Genomic DNA, 22592 nt, shown 5'->3' on the forward strand with positions numbered 1-22592 from the left:
CGGAATTGTTGGGTGTTATTAGCAAGGGGTTTTTAAAGGTTTCGATTGCTGTAATTCTGAGAAAATCAACTCAAAGGATTTTTGTGTGTATCCGAACTTGAATTAATAACAATCAAGTCGTTTACTGAAAAATGTCGAGACCGAATTGGTTCTTAGTTAAAGTGTCACAGGAATTTAGGTATTTGTAAGTCATTTTATTCGACTTTGGCTTTTTTTTTAGTCCTTAAGTCCTTAAGACCTTTTTTAACTAATTATCTAAGGCAATCCTGTGACACCAAATTACATTCGGAAAAAATTGGCTTTATAAGTCTCTTTACCATCTTTTAAATGAGAAAGATTACAATATGTAATAACCTTGACACTCAGACGCATTTTATTCCTGCAAAACTTTCGCTAAAGACACACAAGAAGCGCACATATAAAAAATATCCATATAATGTTATTAAATACTTTGCAAATTAACCAAAACTGTAGAGAAAATAAATACCAATTACCATTTGTTTAAGTAGTTTGTTGTTAGTTATTATTTTATTAAAAATGTTGAATTTACCCAAAACCTTAGTTAGATTCAAGATTAACTTTCAAATGCCCGAGAAATGTATATTAAAACAATCAGCTAAAAGCATGATCATAAAATGTATAATTAATAGTACGAGTTTGAGTTTAAGAGTAGAGAAATGTGGATACGATTCTGTACTGTATAGTAAACTTGAAAATATAAGTTAACCCGAAAAATGTTTTATTTTCGTTTTCATATTTTATGTGCGTGAAGCGCTCAACTTTTTACGTTTGGTTTTATTTTTCGAAATTTTGTTAAGCTTTCATTTATGGTTTGGTTAATAATTTTGGTTATTGCAAAATACAACAATTATTTAATTTATGTAATATATGCGATTTGTTTTCGTTGTTGTGCGTTTTTCGTGAAATTTTTGCATCGAATAATTTGTAATGACCAGCAACCGTATGAAAGTATGAATAGATCGGCATAATGATTGATTGATTGACTGATTGTTTGGCTGACTGATTGACTGAATGCTTGATCGAGTATTGTAAAGTACAAAAATGGCATTTAACAAGAATATAAAACATTTTTCGTTAACACAAATGTTGAAAATGAAGGGGGGGATCAAAGAAATATTTTTCGTGTATGTGGTTTCTGTTTTTTTTTTTTTTTTGGGGAAGTAAGATATCTTCTTGTTGGGACAATGTATCTATCATAGGGTTGGATAATTTGGGAGCTACGTGCATCTGACATTGACTCACCTCATGTTGTGATGGTGCCCAGCTGCGGCGCCGATTTGCGGTTTACGATAAAGCTCGAAGGCCGAACCACGCTGCTCCCGACTCCCAGCCAAATCCAAAGCATGACGTTCGGGCGTGTGGGGCGGTAGGTTTGCTATAAGTTAAGTTATTGTTATATAATATATATATATATATATAGTAATTCTAGAGATTTAGCTATCAATAGGTTTTGAAAACTTAATCAATGAAACAATACCTCCCGAATATTTTGGAGATATTTTCAGAAAACATAAGCTTCTTCTGGGTTCTTAAAATGTTATCATAGATTTTCTTTTTTGGTAATTATTAAAACAAAGCTAGAAAAGCTATCTAAAATAAAGTGTTGTTATTTAGTTCTTCTTGTTTTAACAAATGCCAAAACAATATATATAAACGCATATTTTTAAGATATCCAACAAGAAATGATATCAAAACCTCTCCCATTTTTTTCAGTTAATATTTTGTAGGCATTTTAAAGTGCGTGAGCCACCCACCTATTGGCGGTGGCATGCCGCGATGTGGTGCAATATAGGGTCCAGTGCCGCTGCCTCCGTTGTAATGGTGACTGTTGCCATTGTAGCCATTGGCCTGTGGATAAGGTTGCGGAGGCGGGGCCTGTCCATAGTTGCCATTACTTCCTCCGTAGGTGGGTTGCTGCTGCTGCGGCGGCGGTGGTTGCATGTGTCCATTGCTGGGCGAACCAGGAGTCGCCTGCTGGCCATAATGATGATGCGAAGGCGTTGGCGGATAGTAGAAGCCGTTGGGGGAACGAGGCGAACCAGAGTCCTGGAAGGGGGTTAAGAAAAAGAGCTATAAGTTTAAGAAAATCTATAATCCAAGGATTAAACTTACCCCATTCTCCCAGGGAGTGGTGCCACCACTACCACTGCTGCCACCACTTTGCACCGGTGGCCTGTAGTTTTTGGGCTTGGGCGGCGGAACCGGCTTAAACGGTCCACTGCCATTGCTGCTGGGCGTTCCGCTGCCGTTCATCTGGTTTTGGCCATTGCCCACATTCGGAGGAGGCACCACTCCATGTGGCGCCGTCTTCGGCAGCTTAGTGTAATCCGCTTGTGTCACGGAATTGTTGCGACTGTTTTTTTCATGTGGTGGCGGGTTTTTGGATCGAGTGACATGGTTGCATTATGGGTGGTTTTTAGGTGTAAAAGTGTGTGTGTGTGTTGTTTTTTTGGGGACAAACAGTTGATGATGGCGAGCACAAAACATAAGCAAGAAAGAGAAAAAATTGTATGTAATTATAAGGACATGTGTGATAGTAATATGATAAATATTTATGGTGCTTAGACGGCATACAAAAGTCTGGGTCGATCTGGTGTGAATATCGTTTATTGCACTTTGGGCTGGGGTTCTCAAAAGAGTTTTTCTATTTACATGGTGGTATGAAATCAACACAAATTGTGAACAACTTTAGAGGGAGGGACATTCCAAAGGGCAGTAATGTGCCAATGGTTTTAACCACAACACAAATAAACTTAAAGTATACATTAGGCTCAAATTGGAAAACAATTACAATTTAAGAACTTGGTTTATATAGATCGAAGAAAGGATATTAAAACATAATTAACTGGTAAAGTGTTTTTTTTGGTATATAATTCAAGGACTTGTCTAGTGCATTTTCTCATATAAAAATTCGTATTTTATCTATAAACTAAGTTCGTTTTCGATTTCGTTCAGACGAGCGTGTCGTAGGCGGAGGCACTGGACATCAGCGGAGGAGGTGGCAGTGGAGGCACCAGGGCATGCAACCGAGGGGCAGCAATTGGTCGCCGATCGAAACCGCCGGAGGAGAGGCGAAGGAGCTGCTGCTGGGTCAGCTGAAGGCCGCAGGACATGGGGTGGGGCAGTTGCAGGGGCAGGGGCATGGCCAGGGGCAAGGACGAGGGCGAAGGGGAGAGCGACAACGAGGACGAAGGTGAGCGCGAGTGCATCAGATGCAAGTGCTGCAAATGGGGCGCATGGAGATGATAGCGTCTATTGGACCAGGCACACATATGTTAACAAGTTATCATAATTTATATATTCAGAAAGATACAAAAAGAATATTTACGACACAGTCGACAAAAATGCATGCGAGTGAGTTGAAAAAGAACGACGGCGCAGGAGAAAGAGAAAGTAAATAGTTTCTTTTTTATTCTTGACTGAGCCACGCGATATTTACAATTTCTGGTGGATAGTCTTAATAATGGATTTTGGGGTTTTTACCTGTATTTTCCGTAATCCGTTTTGGTCTCCACCAAAGGCTTACGTGGGCTGTTTTCCAGACCTAGATTCGAAGGACGCTGTGGTGTGCCATTGCGTGGATCTGAAAAAGGAGGAATAAATTTAAAAATGGAATAAGTTTAGATGTGCAAGGAATTTCCTAGTAACTATAAATCCTTGAGAGAGGAAAACCATATATTTCATTAAGTTTAAAGTATTTTGTTTGGACTTCCTTAACTTTATTTTTCTTAGCTTTGATTAAAAAGTTCTTGATTACTAACCTATATTACGGGACGCATTCATTTCATGATAGTGCGGCCTGCCTGGACTGCTCTGGCGATTCAGATCATTGGGTCCGCCGAAACTGCGATGATCGTGTGGTGTACGGCCGTAGTCATGTGATTGACCCACGGGCGGCAAGGGGCGACCACTGAAATAGTTAATAAAACATAAACAAATAAAATATTTAAATAATAACAATTATTAAAAATAAACTCACCTTGCATTTGGCACTGATTTGAGATCGTCGGGCGCATTGGGACCCAGTCGGCCCAGGTTCTGCATGGCCATCTGTGTGTTGTTATACGAATCGTAGCTGGATACACTGTCGTAGGTGGATGCACCTCCTCCGCCGCCTCCTCCTCCTCCTCCGCCTCCAGCTCCATTGGCCTTCAGCTGGGCATTCAAGCGAGCCTGACGCTCCAAGGATGCCTGAGTGAGCTGCTGCTGCTGTTGCTGCTGCTGCTGCTGGCGATCCATGGTTTCAGCTGCTCCAGAACCGACCAGAGCATTCCGGGTGATATACTCCGCCTGGACATCATCCTGCACCACGGCCTTGCCGAATAGACGCTCCTGGGCACTGCGTCCCAGGGTGCCATTCCGCGATGACGAGCCCGAGGTGTTCAGGGGGATGTCCCCCGGCTTGGACTGCCGATCGATGCGAGGCGGCAGATCTGGGGCATTAATCCCGTACAGGGATTGCGGCCTCACTGCAGCCGGATCTCCTCCGCCGGGCTGCTGTGCCTGCGGTGGCACACTGGTGCCGTAGATGCTGTACTTGCTGGAGTCCATGGTCTGGCGGCGATTGGGATTCGCGGGGACACCATGGTCGTAGGGTACCTGCGCAGGTGCATTGCAAGGGTCGTGAGTGGGTGGCGAAATAGATTAGCACACTGGTTAAACTGGTCAGCAAAATCGGGCTTGTTATGAGAGTTATCAATGAAATTTTTTTTTTTTTTTAAGATATAAAGTCTGTAACCCTTTTTAAAAGGTTCTATAATTTTTACATATTTTTTTGGCTAACAAAAGATATGAGTTTGAAAGTAATATGGTAATTTAATAAGTATTGTCAATAAGTTTTATCAAGAAACTGAATAAAATGTAATTTTATTCTATATATAATAATTAATTTAATTTAAATTTTTATTGTAAATCTTTTATTAAAAAAGAATGTTAAAGACTTCAGAAAAATATTTTAAAATATCCAATGATTACTTTAATAATTAGACTTTGTTGACCATTGTTATTTGAATGACTTTTATTAGGGCGCTTAAAAACCTCTGTAGTATTGATTTGTTTTTTGGTTTTAGTGGAAGCGCATGCTAAGTTTGTTTCTTAGTTTGAGTTTATGTTTGAGTTTATGTTTTGGTTTTTTTTGGTTGGTTTTTCGACCTCTTACCGTATATGGAGGTGGTAGTCCTTCACCAATTATGTCTCTATCCCTATCCAAGTTATCCTGATTAGTGGCGATCGATGGATCTGAGCTCGCTTTAACCAACTGCGGCAAATTGCCAAGCGACAATGATGCGGATGGGCCGGGACTCAGTTCCAAATCGGATTCGGGACTTGATGCATACGAGAGTCGGGATGTGGTCATGGGGAATAGGAAATCGTCGGAGAGGGATTCTACTGGCTGGGGTTTGCAGTTTGGTATTTGGTATTTTGCGGATTCGGTTCGGTTTAGGCGCAAAGTTTTGGGCAAGAGTTAATTGAATTTTAGCGGTAGATTCGGTGATTTTCAAGTTTCAAATTTAGCGCGTTGAGAGCAACCAACATTTGTTTTGATAATAAATAAAAACGCAAGAACAGCAACAAGAAACGTATATGAAACATTAAAAAATTATGATTGGTCGATTCGATTGATTGAACACGTTCGATTGCGAAGCATTTGGATACGTAATGTGTGGACGAACACAATATATTTTTGGTATTTTGAATATATTTTGTAGTTTGATTTTGGTTTTTTTAGTTTTGGACGAGGACATTTTGATTATTTTGGTGGTGTTTGTTTTAATATATGCATCGGGTTTTACGGGTGATTAAGCGGGAAATGACCATGATGATGTATATTTGGTATTTTGTTTTGGTATGTAAATAAAAGAAACAAATGAAACGAAAAACATTTAGTTAGCAACTTTATAAAAATATTGGCAAAAATTTGTATGGCGATTTTTGCGTATATACTTAAGACTAAATATGTATGTCAAATAATTTTCAGGATTTCGTTTTGATATATTGATATTGTGAGTTGGAATAGAGATGGGAAATTGTCATTCTTTGGGAGGCGATAAAGTGGACATGTTGGAAAGTAAACAACTAAAAAATGCAGAGTTTATATCTCTTGAGATTAAATATTATACTTTCTACTCCCCTCCAGGGAATGACAATTTTTTTCTTCTCGGGTTATATGATATTCATGATCTCTCTACATGCTTTTAGCTCACAAATACACACAATTTATATGTACATATTAAACGAATAGCGGTCTACACACAATATTATTGTTCTTGATCATGCTACATGAGGAGTTTTTGGGTCTTATGAATAATTTAGTACAAACAACTACATGCGATAGAAAGGGTAGGATAGAGATATTCAGTTGAAAAGTGTTGTGCCCCAAGGGGAATGCTCTTTATAATCCGAAATCAGATCTCATTCTCTGGACCTTTTCAACTAAATTAACACCGATTCTCATGCAATGCATTCGTTACTTTGGCCAACATTGTTGTTGGAATCAGCATTATTAACATGGCTATTATTGTTATTAATATTATTATTGTTATTATTGTTGCTGTTGTTGTTGTTGCTGCTGCTAGTACTACAATTATTGTTGTTCAGGCTACTTGAATTATTGAGACTGGCAATCTGATTGGTAAGATTATTAAATGCCAGCGTAAAGCTACCCTCATCCGCCAAAGTGCCATCACTGCTCTCATGACCATTACTATTATGGCCCAACCCATTGCCTTTGCTTGCCCAGAAGATTGCTGAGTGATCCCGAGGAGGAGTAAGTGGCTCTGCCCTGACCATTGCCAATCAATCGCTGCTGTGGCTTGGCCATCGGTGCCCTCTTGCCCTCTTGCTGCTGCTGCTCCAGATTGCTGTTCTTGCTTTTGGCCAGATCCTGCTGCTGCTGCTGCTGTGGAGGCAGCAGATTCAGGCTGGAGTCGAAGAGATTCTTCTGCAGCAGCAGCTCGTGGTAGTAGTAGGGTGTGGTCCTCCTTTCCACCTGGGCATTGGTTCGCAATCCATAGCGGCCGACTGCAGCTGGTCCGGGTTGAAAGCCCCTCGAGATGTTCGAGTGATTCGATTGATTCGCTTGATTCACGGCACTCGAACTGCACCCATTCAAATTGGAGTTCAAGTAACTCTGACTCATTAGATTGGGCTGAGAGCTGTGGTACTGGGAGTCCGTGAGGACATTGTCATCCAGTGGCATTGTGGGAGCGGGATCTACGGGCGGAGCCAAGCCACTGGGCATCGAAGAAGCGGGCTTGATGATCGACACCATCGTATAGGACCGCCGATCTAGGGGCTTTTCCGCCAAACTCTGGCTGTGGGCGTAACCCACGGGCGGTGGGCGTGGCGGTGGAGGTGTGTGACTTTGGATCATTGAATAGGGTTTATGCGGATGCGGATTCTGATTCTGATTCAGATTTAGATTCAGATTCTGCGAGTAGCGTGGCACTGAGGTCGATGAAATGGGGCGGCAGCAGGCGAACTTGCAGGGCTGGGCGATGTAGGGGGGGAATAACATTTCGGTGGGGGAATCGGGGAACTGTTAATGTTATTTTTTTTTTACGATTTGTTGACAACAATCATGGGCATGTTTGTATGTGTGTGTGTTGGTGTGTGTTTTAAAAAACGAATAAGAAAAAGTTTCGAAAGTAAAAATTAGAATATTGACCATAACCATTTGTAGAAATTATAGAGTTATAGAGGTTTTAAAATTAGTTAAAGAATTAATACGATAAATAAGTATTATTAAAGTTAGGAGATCTACTAGTTTGGGATATCATTGGTATAACTAAAGCTGTACTAAATAAACTTTAATATTGTTTCAGTTACAAACAAATCATTCCTTTTTTCTAGGTTGTCTAAGTTTTTATGTATCTATTGGTAGTTATTAGTCTTGATATGCTAATTGACCTATAATCGTGCTTAATATTATTTAGTTTGTTCGAAGGGGAGAATAAAAACAAGACTGGTTTTATCTCTATTCTAGAAAAGCATTCTCAAAGTAAATTAGGTATTTAAAGTTTAATACTAAAGTTTTTTAAAAATATATAAATGGGTTCACTGATTTTAACTATCAATATCTAATTTCCTATCATATTGAAGAATGAATTATTTTGAATACATAAAAAAGGAAGAGGTATTTAAAACCCTTTTACTAAATATCTTATGTTGTTTCGAAAACTCTAACTTCCCTTCACCTTTTTGGACAGTTAATACATAATTTAGTTAAAGATTACGCAGTTATCAAATGGAGTCACGACATCCACGAAATGCTTTGGGTTTTAATCAGACTTATTCACTAACTACATTGGACAACACGCAGACAACGACTAGGATGGAATTGGAGATCCGGACTGGAAAGAAGACTCACCTTGGACTCGGACATCCAGACGGCGCCGCTCTGCTGCAGATCGATCGAGTCGCGCAGCTTTCGGTACCAGGACTCCTCGTCGCTCAATGCGATCTGGGTGCTGAAGATGTGCGACCAGACGCGCTCCAGTTTCTGGCACTGCTCCAGCAGCTTCTTGGAGCTCTTGTGGGCCGCCTTGGGAAGTCCGTGGCGCAGCTGCTTGATCACGTGCTTGCTGTCCGTCTTCAGGAAGATCACCACCGGATAAAACTGGGCGTAGTTTAAGCGATCCACCGCATTCGGTGTGATATCCAGCAGGGCATGCTTTCCACGATCCATCACATCGCGTATGTTCGAGAGCCTTACGATTCGACACTTTCCAATGGCCGCACCCGACTTGTCATCATCCTGCAGTGGAGTGGAGAACTTGTCGGGGAAATCCTTGGCCAATCGTTCGCGGGCCAGATCGGAAACGGGGCCGAAGAGCACCACGGGTCGCACAAAGCCAGGATGACGGAGTACAACCCGCTCGTAGGCGGGGAATTTGGAAATGCTGTCGGAGAAGACCACATCGTCCCAGTTTTCACGCGAAAGACTCTTCGAGCGACGGTGTGTGGAACTGTTGGTTAAGGAGTAAAATAATATTTAGTATAGGTTTTAAAATATAAAAGACAATCAAACTCACCGTCGTCGCCGGAAGAAGTTACCCCTCGATTCGTTGGCGTTCATCTCCTTCTTGGTGGCATTAAATTGAGCAGTGGCCAGTTCCTCGGCCCTCGACTTGTTCGGTATCACGCCACGTTGCATCTCCTGGTGACCCCGACCGATCTTGAGGACCTGCCAGGAACCGACCACACCATTGTGCAGGGTATCGATCACTCGGAAGACATCGCCCGCCTTGAAGGCCATCTCGCCCTTGGAAGGATTATCGCAGTGGAAGTGGGTCTTGATGTGAAAGGAGTCGCCGCGCTGGTTGGTCACCACCTCGTCGTACTCCTCCTTGCAGTACTGCACAATCAGATCGATGCGATCCTGCAGGCTCAGCAGGAAGAGCACAGCCTCCTCCCGAGTCACGCCGTTCATGTCCATGTCGTTGACCTTAAGGATCTTATCGCCTGGCATTAGACCCTGCAGTGAGGCCGGAGATCCTGGTTGCACGGCAGTCACAAAGATACCGGCTTCATTGCCGCCGGTCAAGCGGATGCCCACGCTTCCTTCTTTCTGGAAGGAAATGAATCTCGGCTCGGCACTCTGACGCTCCTCGTACAGTTGTCTTCGCGAGCTGTAGAAATCCTCTTGGGCAGCTCCACCGCTCGATCCTCGTGGCGGTGGCGGACGTGGTGGCTCATCGGCAGCTCCTCCCCTTCCCCGAGTTGGAGTTACGGGTCTGTCCAGTTGCTGCAGCGATACCCCATCCATTATGGGTCCCCGGGAGCGACCCCTCGGTGTGAGATTGCTCTTCTCCTCGCTCAACCCATTGCCATTCATATTCGGACCATTGGAGGTGCGAGTGGGGGGCTGGACATACAGATTCTGCGAGGAGTAACTGGCTCCACCCGGCAAATAGGGATCCTCGAGATTGTTGTTACTGCCACTGCATCCGGATACCTGAGGCTGATGAGTGCCGTATATATTTCCCGCTGCCTGATGGCTGGCTGAGTTGTTCAGATTCAGTTGGCTAACAGCCGCCTGGTTGGTAATGTCACGAAGAACCACTAGATTCAGTCGCTCCTTGCAGCCATCGATGATCTTTTTCGCCTCCTTCAGGCTCATCGTATCCCCGCAGTTGGTGTTGTGGATGCGAGTGATGATGTCACCCTCTTGTAAACTGTAACCATTGGCGTTTAGTTGCTCGCGTGCCTTGGAGGAGATCTCCTTGACGAACAGTCGACAGCCGAGCACCACTCCATAGTCGTCCTTCTTTCCGCCCTTCGTTAGGGTGACCTTGATGGGCTGGCCACCGCTGGCATTCTGGACCAGGGATGAGTTCAGCGAGTTGGGCTGACTCAGGCTCGTCATGGGAGTCGGAGCCACTCCTCCACTGCCATTCGCCACCAAACCCACCGAACTGAGGCTGTGCGAGTGCTGGTGCTGCACTGCACCACCCGGGATAATGGGATTCAGGGGCACGCGACGCTTGACCACCAATTGGACCGTGTTGCCACTATCCCGCAGCACTTGCACCGCCGTTGCATACTCCACGTTCTCGAGGGAGACCCCGTTCACCGATATGATCCGATCGTTGACTCTGCAAAGAGGGAAGGGTATGGGTTTAGTTGCAGGCACTGGAGTTTAATATGGATCACTCGACTGGGCTTGGTAATTGTCGGGTAGATCGTAAACCCTGCCCTAATGACCGAATCGTGACCAAACTCGAGGAGTACAGGTTTCTGTTTATATGCAGGTCATTAGAAGCGACCTTGTCCATTTTTACACAGTCATTAGACTTGCAGCCATAATTAAGGAACATTTATTTGGGACTGTTGCAACTGAGAGATACCCAGGAGATATTTTCTTTTGCGTAATACATACAAGTGGAAAATAGCTTAAAGGTCAATCTAAAATGTTATCATATCAGCTATTAAATAATTAAAAACACTATCATATTGACCTACATAAAATAATGGAAAATTAAATAAGCAAGGTTATCAACATGGATTTTATATTCCAAGTTGGTCAGTATCAGAGACTCAAGATCACCTGGTTGCAGTTACTCAATGTCATTTCAGAGAACAGGGTATCAAGCCAAAGCTACACGGTAGCAAACATGAAATTAAAAACCACTCCAGCTGTAGACACAAAATGTTTCGGATCATTGAGTGCAATGCGATCGGGCAGGTAGAGATCAGACTTCTCAGTCTCAATCCCCCAGCAACTTGAAGTGAAATCAGGTTAGACTTGGATTGAAGACATACGCTAATAAACAGGCAATTGTCAGACAGTTCTTCAGCATGACTAGACTAGAAGTGATATAGTCGAGAATAGAGACCTCTGCTAAGCGGCTTCCGTGGATTTCTGTGAAATATCTCGCGCGGTACTTCGTTTATTTGTTCAGACCTGAACAATTACGGTCCGTTCTTGGAACGGAACACAGAAGTGGAGGAATGAAAAGTAAAAATGTAATAGTAAATAGCACATGACGAATTAACGACAAGAATGTTATACTTTAGATATAGATACAATAAGTGTGTGTTACTCTCGTCGCGGCAGACAAAGTGGTTAATGATAGAAATTATATTGCATGTCTTAGGCGAAACATATCCATAATTAAGTTGTCTACGAGTGCAGAAAGAAGCGGTAACCGAACAGAGCCACACTGAGCCTCGTTTTACTTTCGGTTCGCCGATGGAACCATTGAGTCTGGCCGGAGCGGCTTAACAATTAAGCCGGCCAAAAATGCGGAAAATGTGCCATGGAATGGCATAAGTTGGGTTGGGAAAACCAACTTATGTACTCAGGAAAACAGGATTACATAAAGTACAAGCTTTATGGTTATAAAGAATTCCCTTGGTGAAGTAATGTTGGCCTTTAAAACGTATTTTTGTTAAAAGAGCTGGATAGCATTTTAATATATAATGGGAAAAATATGATTTGGAAAATAAATATAAAAACTAATATTCATTTGAAGCTTAAATGTAAGTAATGTAAGTAAGTTTAAAAATAGATCTTAGAATATATTTGGTCTATGAAATCACTTTGCTTTTTGTTCTTTACTCATTCTTAAACAAAAGGGTAATTAAGCACTATTTTTCCTTAGTGTATACTAGCTGCTAGGCTGCATAATAGCGAAACTTTGTCCATAATAAACCCACATGCTCTCAGGCAGCTTGAAAAGACATGTGCTGGGCTGCAGCTAATTTCCACTTGTCTCCACACTCTTGGCAAACATTTTTCCAGCCTTGGCAGCGGGATTTTCCTTTTGAAATCCTCCGGCAGCAGACTCAGGTAAGGGACATAGTGAAAATTGTTCCCTGCATGTCTGGGCCAGGGTAAATAGTTTCTTGGGAAAAAAGATTATGACAAGTCTTTAATCACTAGGGTCTGGGATCTGGCCAACGTCCTCTAGTCGGTCGTCGGTCGCTGACTATTGAAAAACGCTTTGGAATTTTTATTATTGCCGAGAGAAACAGCTTCAGCGGCATCGAGTTGGAGCTGTCACAACGTTGGTTTAATTAAATATTTTTTTTTGGGGACCGGCTACGTGAGATTGAAGTATTGAAGTGTGCGCATTTGGGGTTTTATTTCCGAAGGAGTGGGTATAAAAAAGAGAAAAAAGTTCTAAGCCCAAGATTAACGATGTCAATTGTCAGCGGGCACGTTGGGAATTTATAATGCTCATTTTCGTTTGTAGGAGAATAACTAGTGCTGGGCAAATAGGAAATGCTTAGTCTGCACTTTATTTGATCAGCCTGCATGGGGGCCCATTCAGCATGTCGGATATTTCTCAAACAACAATTAGTTTCCTGCCAGATAATAATTCAAAATGCATTCAAAAGGTTCACTTCCTAAGGGGTCAGTAACTTCTGTTGACTCATCTCGAGGGTCTTCGATACTTACTGCAATCGATCCTCGGCGGGGCCACCTTTCAGCACATCGCTAACTGCTATCGAGGGATCGCCGTTGGCGAAGTGCGGATTATCACGTCCACCGGAAACGGCTATCCCAAATCCATAACCCGGAACTCGAGTCACCGCCACCGTGTGGTACTCCCAAGTGGTACGATCACCCTGGAAAAGTCGAAAAATAAAATAGAAAATGTTAGAGAGTTTCAAAAGACATGGAAATTATAATAAGTGTCACTACTAAATTTTAAGATTGTTGGATTAAATCTTAAGATTCAGTATCGATATTAAAATAATATATGACAATATTTAAGTATCATTGTGATGGTTTGAATACAATATTAAGTTCTAGTAGACAAGATTAATTTCTCTAATGTAGAAAGAATACATTTAAAACTAATAAAAATAGTTTCCTATGACACGAAAACTAGACATTTAAAATGTGTCCAGGAATTTTCGGAGTAAAAACATTTTCCTCAGCTGTCTCTCTCAATTTATTTCAATATAATTTAATTGGAATTTGTTAAGGATGGCTGCCAGACGGAAATGCACATGTGACTTCCGTTTTTCCATTTTTTTTACATACTCGTATGTGCGACCTGTTGCCCAGGCCAAAGAACAACCCATGAACATTCAGCCACTGGGACGCAATTCAATTTTATGCACTACAGGTTCCATCAGAAATGCGTAAAAGGGGTAGTGGTTAGTTGTAAAAATAATAGTAAAAATAATGGTGGAAATAGAGGTTGTTGGGTGTGCATTCGCTGTGACTGAATGGAAATTATTGTGGAGTTTTCCTCTTCTGTTGTTTTTGTGACTGAGGCACCTGACACAAGGCGGAACTAAATAAAGCTGAAAACAATTTGTTTACGAAAGAATTCCGTTTGGAAATGGTATGAATGAAGTTGAATCTAAATAAATAAACTCATGGTGTAAATCATTTAGTTCAGCACAAAAGATTTCGAGTTTATAGGGGAGGATAAAAAAAACGAGAAGAAAAGAAAGATGAACTAGAAATTTGAGGTGAATGTGTGTAAACTCGATTCTTTAATGGCTAAAGAAATTTCTTTCACGTCTCAAATTTTCTGTTTTAATTATAAATAATGACTAGAAGGAAAATTCTCTCATATCATTAAAGTTTTATTTGCTTTCGACTGTTTTAATTTGAGTTTAGAACAATAATTCTGCTTGCAGTTTTTCTATTCATTTATAATAAACTAAATACACTTAATAAACACATTTGGAGTTTCTAGGTCGAGTAATTCAATTACATTTAGTTTACCATTCAACAACTCAATTAAATTAGTGATTTCATTCGGTCTACACGTATTTCCTCACTCAATTTACCACCTGCAATTACAAAATCATTTTAGTTTGACTTCATTTACCCTCACAGCAGGTGCTGGGTGGAACCCAAATCCCAAATCCCAATTCGACACACAACCCCCTCCACCCATATGGGCATTTTCAATTGAGAGATCCAACTCAATCTCTCAATCATTACACAAATCCAATAAACAATGAGGATAAATCAATTAAATTCGAATCCCATCAAGCTGTTTCCCAATCCTGTCTGCATTCACCATGATTCACTCGACAAATACTCCACAAAAAACGATTCGAAACTGCAATCAATTTTGAATCTGTCGTTACAGTGAGCCAGCCAATCCCCTAAAACAAAAAAATTAAAGCGAAATTTTCATGCCTGTCTCAGGTGGGCGCCACAAAAATATAATTTTAACAGACGGACGCAACACGACGCATCCAATTACAAAAGCTCCGAGTTAAAAACATTCCACACGTGGGCTGGTATAAATAATAAACAAAATTAACTAACAAAAATACAAATTTGTGGAGTCGCGTGGGCCTGGCTAAAGTTAATAAATATTTATAAAGTTTTATGTCTGCTGCAGGTGTAGGTAAATGAATTTGCATCAGACTGACTCCACATCTGCCCAGAAATCTTTGGTTATGCTTGGCTTGCATTAAATAAATATAAAACGGAGGGAGTCGAAAACATGAAAGAAGAGATTTATGAAAACGTTGCTGTATTTTTGACCGAGTTAGTGCATTTCGATGGGGGCGGTAAAATTATAATTAACTTAATTGCAAGTGAAATTAGTTGGAAATTTAATGGTGTGCAGCAAAAGGAAGGCGTGCGTTAAAGACTTTCTTTATACCAGATTTAGCTGATAATTAATCTTGTCATGTGTGCGCAACAAAGTTTTTCTGTTTGCCAAAGAAGTTTCCCCGATTGTAGTAACATAACCTTCGTCTAATGCTTTGGCATTCATCAGATTGTTTATCCACTCATTTCTGGGGACCCCACCCTTCACCTTAGTCATAATTTAAGTCAAAGCTGTTTGATTTATGACCCAGTTACTACACATTCTTAATGACTTTAATTATAGGAAAAATAAGTTGTTTGCCACTGGTTATGCTTACCACCAACATGTTGTTTGGAATATAATCCGGAAACTTCATTGTGTTTGATTTTATTTGGTTTCGTTTGCCGCAATTAGAAATGTCTCTTATTCAAAATGCACTTTGAGCGAATCAAAGTAATTAATTTGATTATTTAATTGGTTTCGTATGACATGTTTATAGAGAGCGTAACCTCAATTGTTTGCATTACGATATGAATGCACGTAATTTGGGAACTTGAAGCACACACAAAAAATACACATAAATTTTTTAACAAGTGGAAATAAATAAGAAACGAAAAATAAATATATTGCAAAAATCGAGGAATTTTGCGATAATAAAGTTCGAGCTGATGTCACTTTCAATTGTTGTTAACACACAAGTAGGTAGTTGAATATGCCTTTTCATTAGTGGAAAATCCCACAAATCGAGGTAATGATTTATAAATAAACGTTTTTTTTTTCTAATTTGCTGCAACTTCACGGCGTTTAGTTTCGATTTCAGTTTCGATCTCAATTCTTTTCGGTTTTATTAGAAGTAGATTTGCATATGCTAATGGCTCACAAGCTGGCAAGAAATATCTGAACGAGGCGTCATCGAGTGTCTCTCGCAGATACTTTACACTCCCATAAAGTTTTCGGTGCAAATTAGCATGTTATATTCACTAACACAGATATAGCAAAAGTATCTCATAGATACAACGAATCCCTCTTTATAGAGACATTTGCATCGTGCAAAAGGTTTCATGCCGCCAAGAGCCAAAAGCCAATGACCACCAGCCAACTTTGCGTTGCAAATTTGGAGCGGCGTGCAACAATCGCTCGTATCTGTTGGATGCACCGAAAGTGAAATGTTCACAGCTGCGCTCCGCTGAGCATTACGGATTGCAATTTTGACTTGGATTGCGGATTGCACTGGGCTACGATTTCTGGTTGCCGGTTGTTTGGAAAACCTGTGGGTTTCCCTGTTGCTAGATAGGATTTTCTATCTAACTTTAACTTTTTATGTATTTTTATGGTTTGAACTTTATATATTTTATAAAATCTTCCGAATATCACTACATTTATTATCTGGATGTATGGATTGGTAGTATTTTTATGAAAAGCACAAAAATCAGCTGATTTAGCTCATTTAAACGTAAGCTTATTCGTTGAGAAATGTATTTTTAAAGAGAAATCTCATTGGTGTATCTTTCAGCTAGTTAGAATGCCACCGCACACTTGATTCAGCCAAGCCAACCTATTAACATTGGTGCTTTCGTAATGAACAAACACAACACACACAGCGGAGCAGATGGATATGAAGTGCAGATACTCGTATCTCTCGGATACGTCGCGCCGTCGCAGTTGTCCGCTGGCGGCAACCGTTGACGTTGACGGCTTGAAACACGCTTCGAAACTGTTTTTACCTACGATTGTGGACTCGTGGATGTGGAAGCCAAATGCCAACGCGATCCAACGAATGAAGGCGAAGCGCAAAACAAACACGAGAATAAATACCAGACTGCGCTGGTATCTGTGAGATACAAACGTATCTGTGTGGATGGTGTTGGCTTCCACTCTGTAAATTGAAAGGCCGGAAAGGCGAACGCGAAAATGTAAACAAACCCAGAAAGAGAGCCAGGCAAATAGAAAATATTTGATAAAATTGTGTATGAAAGAGATTTTCAGATTGGAGTTTCTTTTCATAAAATACGGGTCTGGTCTCTAGTAAATGTGTGTGCGTGTGAGTGTGTGTTTTGGGTGTGGATCGTATCTGTGGAATAGAAACTGAGCAATCAAGAAGTGAATATGAAAGAAAATGATCCGGTTTAATGTCTGGAACTTCTGAGGAGGATCAAAGGAGATGTGCCACATCAAACAAAGGGAGGAATTTCATCATGAACTGAAAATAAATGGGGAGAAATTTTTAGTTTCATGACCCACCCAGAAAATGACATGTACTTTAAATAACTAATACAATATTTTCGATGTTATAAATATCAGTGTTAAAGTTTGTTCCTATTTAAAATCTTAAAATACGCTGTAACGCTTCCTCAATCGATGCAGTAAATCTTCATCTATTCAGAGATTTTTCCATTACTTTTTCGCCACTTGAGAAGCGCTGAAAAGTTGAAAAGTTCACAACTTGAAGAAGGCAACTTCAATTCAATTAAATCCTCTCTGCCCGTCTTCAAACCAATCCCCGAGATCATGTGCAGCCGGTCAACAATGGTATATTAATTCAATCAAGAGATCGCTTATTAAACGTTTAAACGTTTTAAGTGACAAACATGATACCATGGAGCGAACGAGCCACAGAGATCACGATCACTCCATTACGCGACGACTGGAGTCGAGAGTGACACAAGAATATTCCATGAATTAAATTCTGCACATTAAAGTGCAAGCGATGCAGAAATTGCATTGCATTCATGAATTTTAAAGACAGTAAACTCGAGCTTTAAAGAGTGTCAGTGGTAGAGAACTTCATATATAGATAAATATTTGTACAGTAGAATATATTTAAGAAAAACTATAAATAATATCATAAAAAATAATAATAATACTTGATCTACTACCAATAATTTCTCTATTATTTTGCTATAGCTTCTATTTACCCAAGTTCGAGTTATAGAAGCTGGACTGTACTTAGTTATGCATGTATGTAGATGTATAGTAAAGTAATCCACCATCCAGACTGTCAGCAACTGAGACTGCAACTGACAGCAGCATCCCCCCGAATCCCTCGGATTCCCGCCTCCAGAATCGCGCATATTTATGCAAAATTAAAAGCAAATCAACAAGGCAGTACGATTTCCATTTGCAAGCTCCATCAGCATAGTTTTTCTCCACCCTCCCCTGGCCGATGGCAAAAAAATATGTAAACGATTCTGACGCCATTGCCAATACCACAAAAGCTGCCAAACAATAGAGCACTAGTCTGGAATTCCTATAAAGTAGAATTTCTTGTTGACGGCGAGGGAACTCTGGTGCCAAAATAGTGGGAAAAAACAAAAGACAGTCGTCTCACACTTGGTCATCAAAAAACCAACTAAAACAAAGGCAAATATTGTTGAGCTTTTTGGACGACCAAGATATTGAGTTGCATAGATACGTGTAAAATGTATCTGTAGTTGAGGTCAAACCAAAAACAATGGTATCCCATTGCAGATAAATAAATCATGGAACGCCCCAGGTTCAGATTCATATCCCATCTAAATGATCGCTTTTAATTTGTTCAACACCTACCGAGATTGAAAAAGGGACTAACCCATTTCTATTCTTGGGTCTCACGCAATTTATCAACGATTTAATGAATTTTTAATCTATTTCTATTTCTTCTCTGGACTGGGGTACAGTCTTTTCTTTGGTCCCAGAGGGATCAGGTAGGGAACTGAAATATTCCTAGGGGCATTTCAGGTACCTAGGAGGCAGAAAACATGTCGGGACACGACCTATGTGGATGGTATTTCGATGCAACAAATTCCACTCGAAGAACTCCAGAAAAGTGGTGGCTGCTCTTTGCTCTTTGTGTTCTCTGTGTACCTCAATTGATAAACAATTGACTCTTGTGCATCACACATACAGCCACGAAAATGCAATCAGCCATGACAATTTTAATTTAAGTGCTCCCTTGATCCCCTCCCTATGTTCCTTTTGTTTTTCTTTCTCTGCAGGCGCAGGATAAAGTTTTGTATATAAAACTTGGCAGTGCTGTTGGCTTTGGCCTGCCAAAATGCTTCGTTTTTTTGCATTTTGTTCATCGAAGAGGCACGAACCAAAGTAAATAAGTAAGTTTGAAAGTAAAGTAAAGGATTTTTATCGAGTTTTGTTCTTGTTTAATGATACACCATACAGTCTGTTTGTGTTTTTAGTTGGCCCATTTGCAGTAGGGTGGCTCACCAGATGTTGATGTTTTTGTTTCGTTCAATGAAAAAATATACACATGCTGGACAAATTACTGGGAATTTGTGAAATTGTCTGGCGAAATAAATTTGTGGATTATCGGATTTCTTTATAACATAAATCAGTTGTCGAACATGTTTATAAAATGGTTGTCAGACACTTGTTTCGGATGTCCATTATGTGTATCTCTGGAAATGAATAATGAACTTAATAGGATAGTTTATCGGAAAACAAATTACAAATTGAAGTTTTTATGTTTCATATTTTGGAAATCAAAAGTATATTATAATTTTGAACTACCATATCAATATATCTCGTTTTTTATCCAATTTACGCTATGTGTAAGTTAAGTTTTCTACTTATAAAGAATGTAAAAAAAAGTGTTAATTGAACTTGACAGAACATTTTTTTAGAGAACTTTTCCAATAAATTTTGAACTCTACCATGGATCACCATAATGTCAAATTTAATGGCAATGCATGTGAGGCAGATGTGACTCTTTTAGTGGACTGCTTTCGTATGCAAGTCAGAGGTCCTTGGAACGTGTTACTGTGCCCAAGTTGGCCACTTGTCTGTTGGGTGTTAAGCGACATCAAACAGTGCTGTTACCCTTCAACGTGTCTGTGGCTGCGCAGGATGCAGACTGTGATATGATTGGAGCACAGGAGACCACAGGCATATCCACAACAACGACAACTGGTCGAGGTTACGTTATCCTGTCGGCCACGTAGATGACATACGACTAGTCTGTGGCGATTACCAAGGCGGAAAAGGGGCGGGGGGTCAGGCGGTAATGGCCACGTGACAAGGTGAGTGGAAGGATAAGGGAGGCGGTGGGCGGAAGGGGGTGGAACGGGTTGACCCCACCCACTTGACATGTCGAGGCCATTTTGGCGAAGAGCTTTTCAATAACAACATTTGCATATTGCCTGCACAGCCACTGAACATAAAATGACATCCTTAAAATGGAAAGATGCTTTCTTATTGACAATTAAAGATAACTAAATTACTTTATTGATAATTTTAAACTTTTTAATTAAACATAACCTTATGGAAATAATTTTATATATATATAATCGCAACTAAATATGTTTACTAGCATTGAATAAATTTCCCTACCATAAAAATGTCGATAAAATAAATTAATTGAGTCCTGCTCACCAATAAGTAACAATGTTATTCTACAAATATGGTTTCATTCATCAATGAAGCAAGAAGATTTTTTTCAGTGTAATGTGTCAGACTAAATAAAGCCACTGAATGTCTGTCGTTTGTCCTTTGGGGAGCATTTAACGGGTTTTTTGCCGTCGCGACGTGTTAATGTTTTGCAGTCGGCTTAAAGTGCGCCCATCGAAAGGCCCAGCATGAAATTCAACTATAGAAGCGGTGAACAGTATCTATGTATCTATCGGATATGAAAACTTTCCAACCAAAGTCAGGCCACACTCATGGGCATTTTTTTGTTTGAAAGAATTTCTATCTGTGCTCATTTGTCGAGTGTTTTCTATTGTTTTTTATTTTTCGCTTTGTGCGTGGTACGTGCTTGAACTACAAAACTCTAGATTTCGTTTCAAATATATATAAATTAGGCACCCCCTCCCTCCTCTCCCCCCGCTGAACTGCAATTGAGTTTCCAGCAAAGTGCGTTCATGTGTTTGAGTTATGGTGCGCATGCGTGCCACTTGGAAATGGAAAATGGAAATGCCCTCGGGAATGCATTTGTGTCTATAGATAGATTTCAGCTGTCTAATGAAAATGACCTTAGGTAACTTATTTGGGTCAACCGTGCAGGAAGGATTAAATTCAGAAGCATGAACAACCAATTTTTGGGATCACTTGAAATTTGATACCTCAAGATTAGGGGTTCTTTAACCAAAAAGAGAATGAAGTAAAGTACTATCTCCACATCCTTTACAACTAAGGTCTTATGATTAAAAAAAAGGATACCAAAGAATAATGGATAAAAGTTGAAAAATCTAAAGAACGTTTGAACTTAGAACGTTAGAAGGTTTTGATAATCTCTTCATGATTGAAAAGGAGATTATGGATAGAACAATACCCAATAGAGATTATTTTATTTCTTCTTTTTTATTCTTCCCCATATTTGCAGGTCAAAATAGTATCTTTAAAATATCAATATCAGCAGATTACCCTACTTAATCGATAGCTTTGACCCGCCAAATCCTTAAAGCTCAACACTTTGTGCCTTGGCCATTGTCATGCTCCTCGGCACAAAAAGCGTTCAAGCATCCTTTCACTTGTCAGGACGTGTTATCCTCAACACACAATGGTGCTCTATGTGCCTTTCTATGGCCCAGAGCAAACACCTACTCCATTTTTTCTACATTTTGTATGGGAACGATATGTAAACAGGAAATGGGATACAACAGGATACAGGCTACGGAATACATTTTCCATGGCTCTTACATCTTGGTACTATCTCCTCGTTCCGTATGCAGAAAGTAAACACACTGAAAATGAGTGTGTAATTTTCCAAGGCAAACAAGGAGTGAGGGGATGTAAGCGAAGGAAACATGTGAAGTGCCAAAGGAACTGAAAAAATGCCGACTGACACGTCTCCGGGAACAAATCATTATGTCACATTCTAATCACTGTGTGCATTGCGACAGGCAAAAGTAGAGCAAAGGTGAAGTTTCCTTGAAATCCTTGTCATCGGAAAATATAAGTAAGGCTGGAAAATGTGAAGTGTGACAGGAAAATCCAGTCAATCGAAAGGAACAAATACGGATAATCAAGGAATGTAAATATGATTGCAGATTCAATCAGCTTGCACTCACATGATTTGATTTCCCACCCCTTTAAAATACATTTTGACACTTTTTTCAAGTCCTCAGTAATTAATTTCCCACTGAATAACCTGCTTTTTTTAAGCTCATATTCATTTCATTATCCTAACAGAACACTCTTGTTAAATATACATTCAATTATAAAACAAATTCAAACGCAATTAATGTAACTACTTTTTGTAATGCCCCCCATGACTTTATCTAGGTTATTAGTTGCCATTTAATTGAGTATTTATATTTATGATTTCTCCAAAGCACTTCCATTTGTTCTCCATTCAGCAATTTAATCGCAGAAACAAGTGTTCGACTCAAAGCAGATCACAAAACCCACGCAGGAGTCTTGGCATTCAAGAGACTTTTTGAAAAAAACGAGTGGAAAATCCATAATATTTAATTGTACTCGTTTGAAATATATGCAAACTATGTGGTAACCATCAACACGGCAAAAAAAGAACCACCGCAGACGATTATCGATACCCACACAATCGATTTAAGTGCAATTTGCATGGCTGCGGTGTCACTTTAGATAAACGCCACAAAAATA

The 22592-nt window shown here is 40.2% G+C and overlaps 1 protein-coding gene across 1 annotated transcript in view; it reads right to left on the bottom strand.

The window, feature by feature from the left end:
- The window catches only part of LOC108053517 (tight junction protein ZO-1), a 38100-nt gene that overhangs the window by 3777 nt on the left and 11731 nt on the right, over positions 1-22592 (bottom strand). Inside the window, 10 exon segments of the mRNA XM_044458446.1 lie at positions 1264-1396; positions 1776-2067; positions 2134-2374; positions 3505-3604; positions 3783-3931; positions 4001-4620; positions 5180-5413; positions 8390-8987; positions 9054-10616; positions 12926-13095. Coding sequence (XP_044314381.1) covers positions 1264-1396; positions 1776-2067; positions 2134-2374; positions 3505-3604; positions 3783-3931; positions 4001-4620; positions 5180-5413; positions 8390-8987; positions 9054-10616; positions 12926-13095 — 4100 coding nt within the window.

The sequence above is a fragment of the Drosophila rhopaloa genome, unplaced genomic scaffold (assembly GCF_018152115.1).
Source record: "Drosophila rhopaloa isolate 14029-0021.01 unplaced genomic scaffold, ASM1815211v1 contig_167, whole genome shotgun sequence".
In the NCBI taxonomy this organism is placed as follows: domain Eukaryota; kingdom Metazoa; phylum Arthropoda; class Insecta; order Diptera; family Drosophilidae; genus Drosophila; species Drosophila rhopaloa.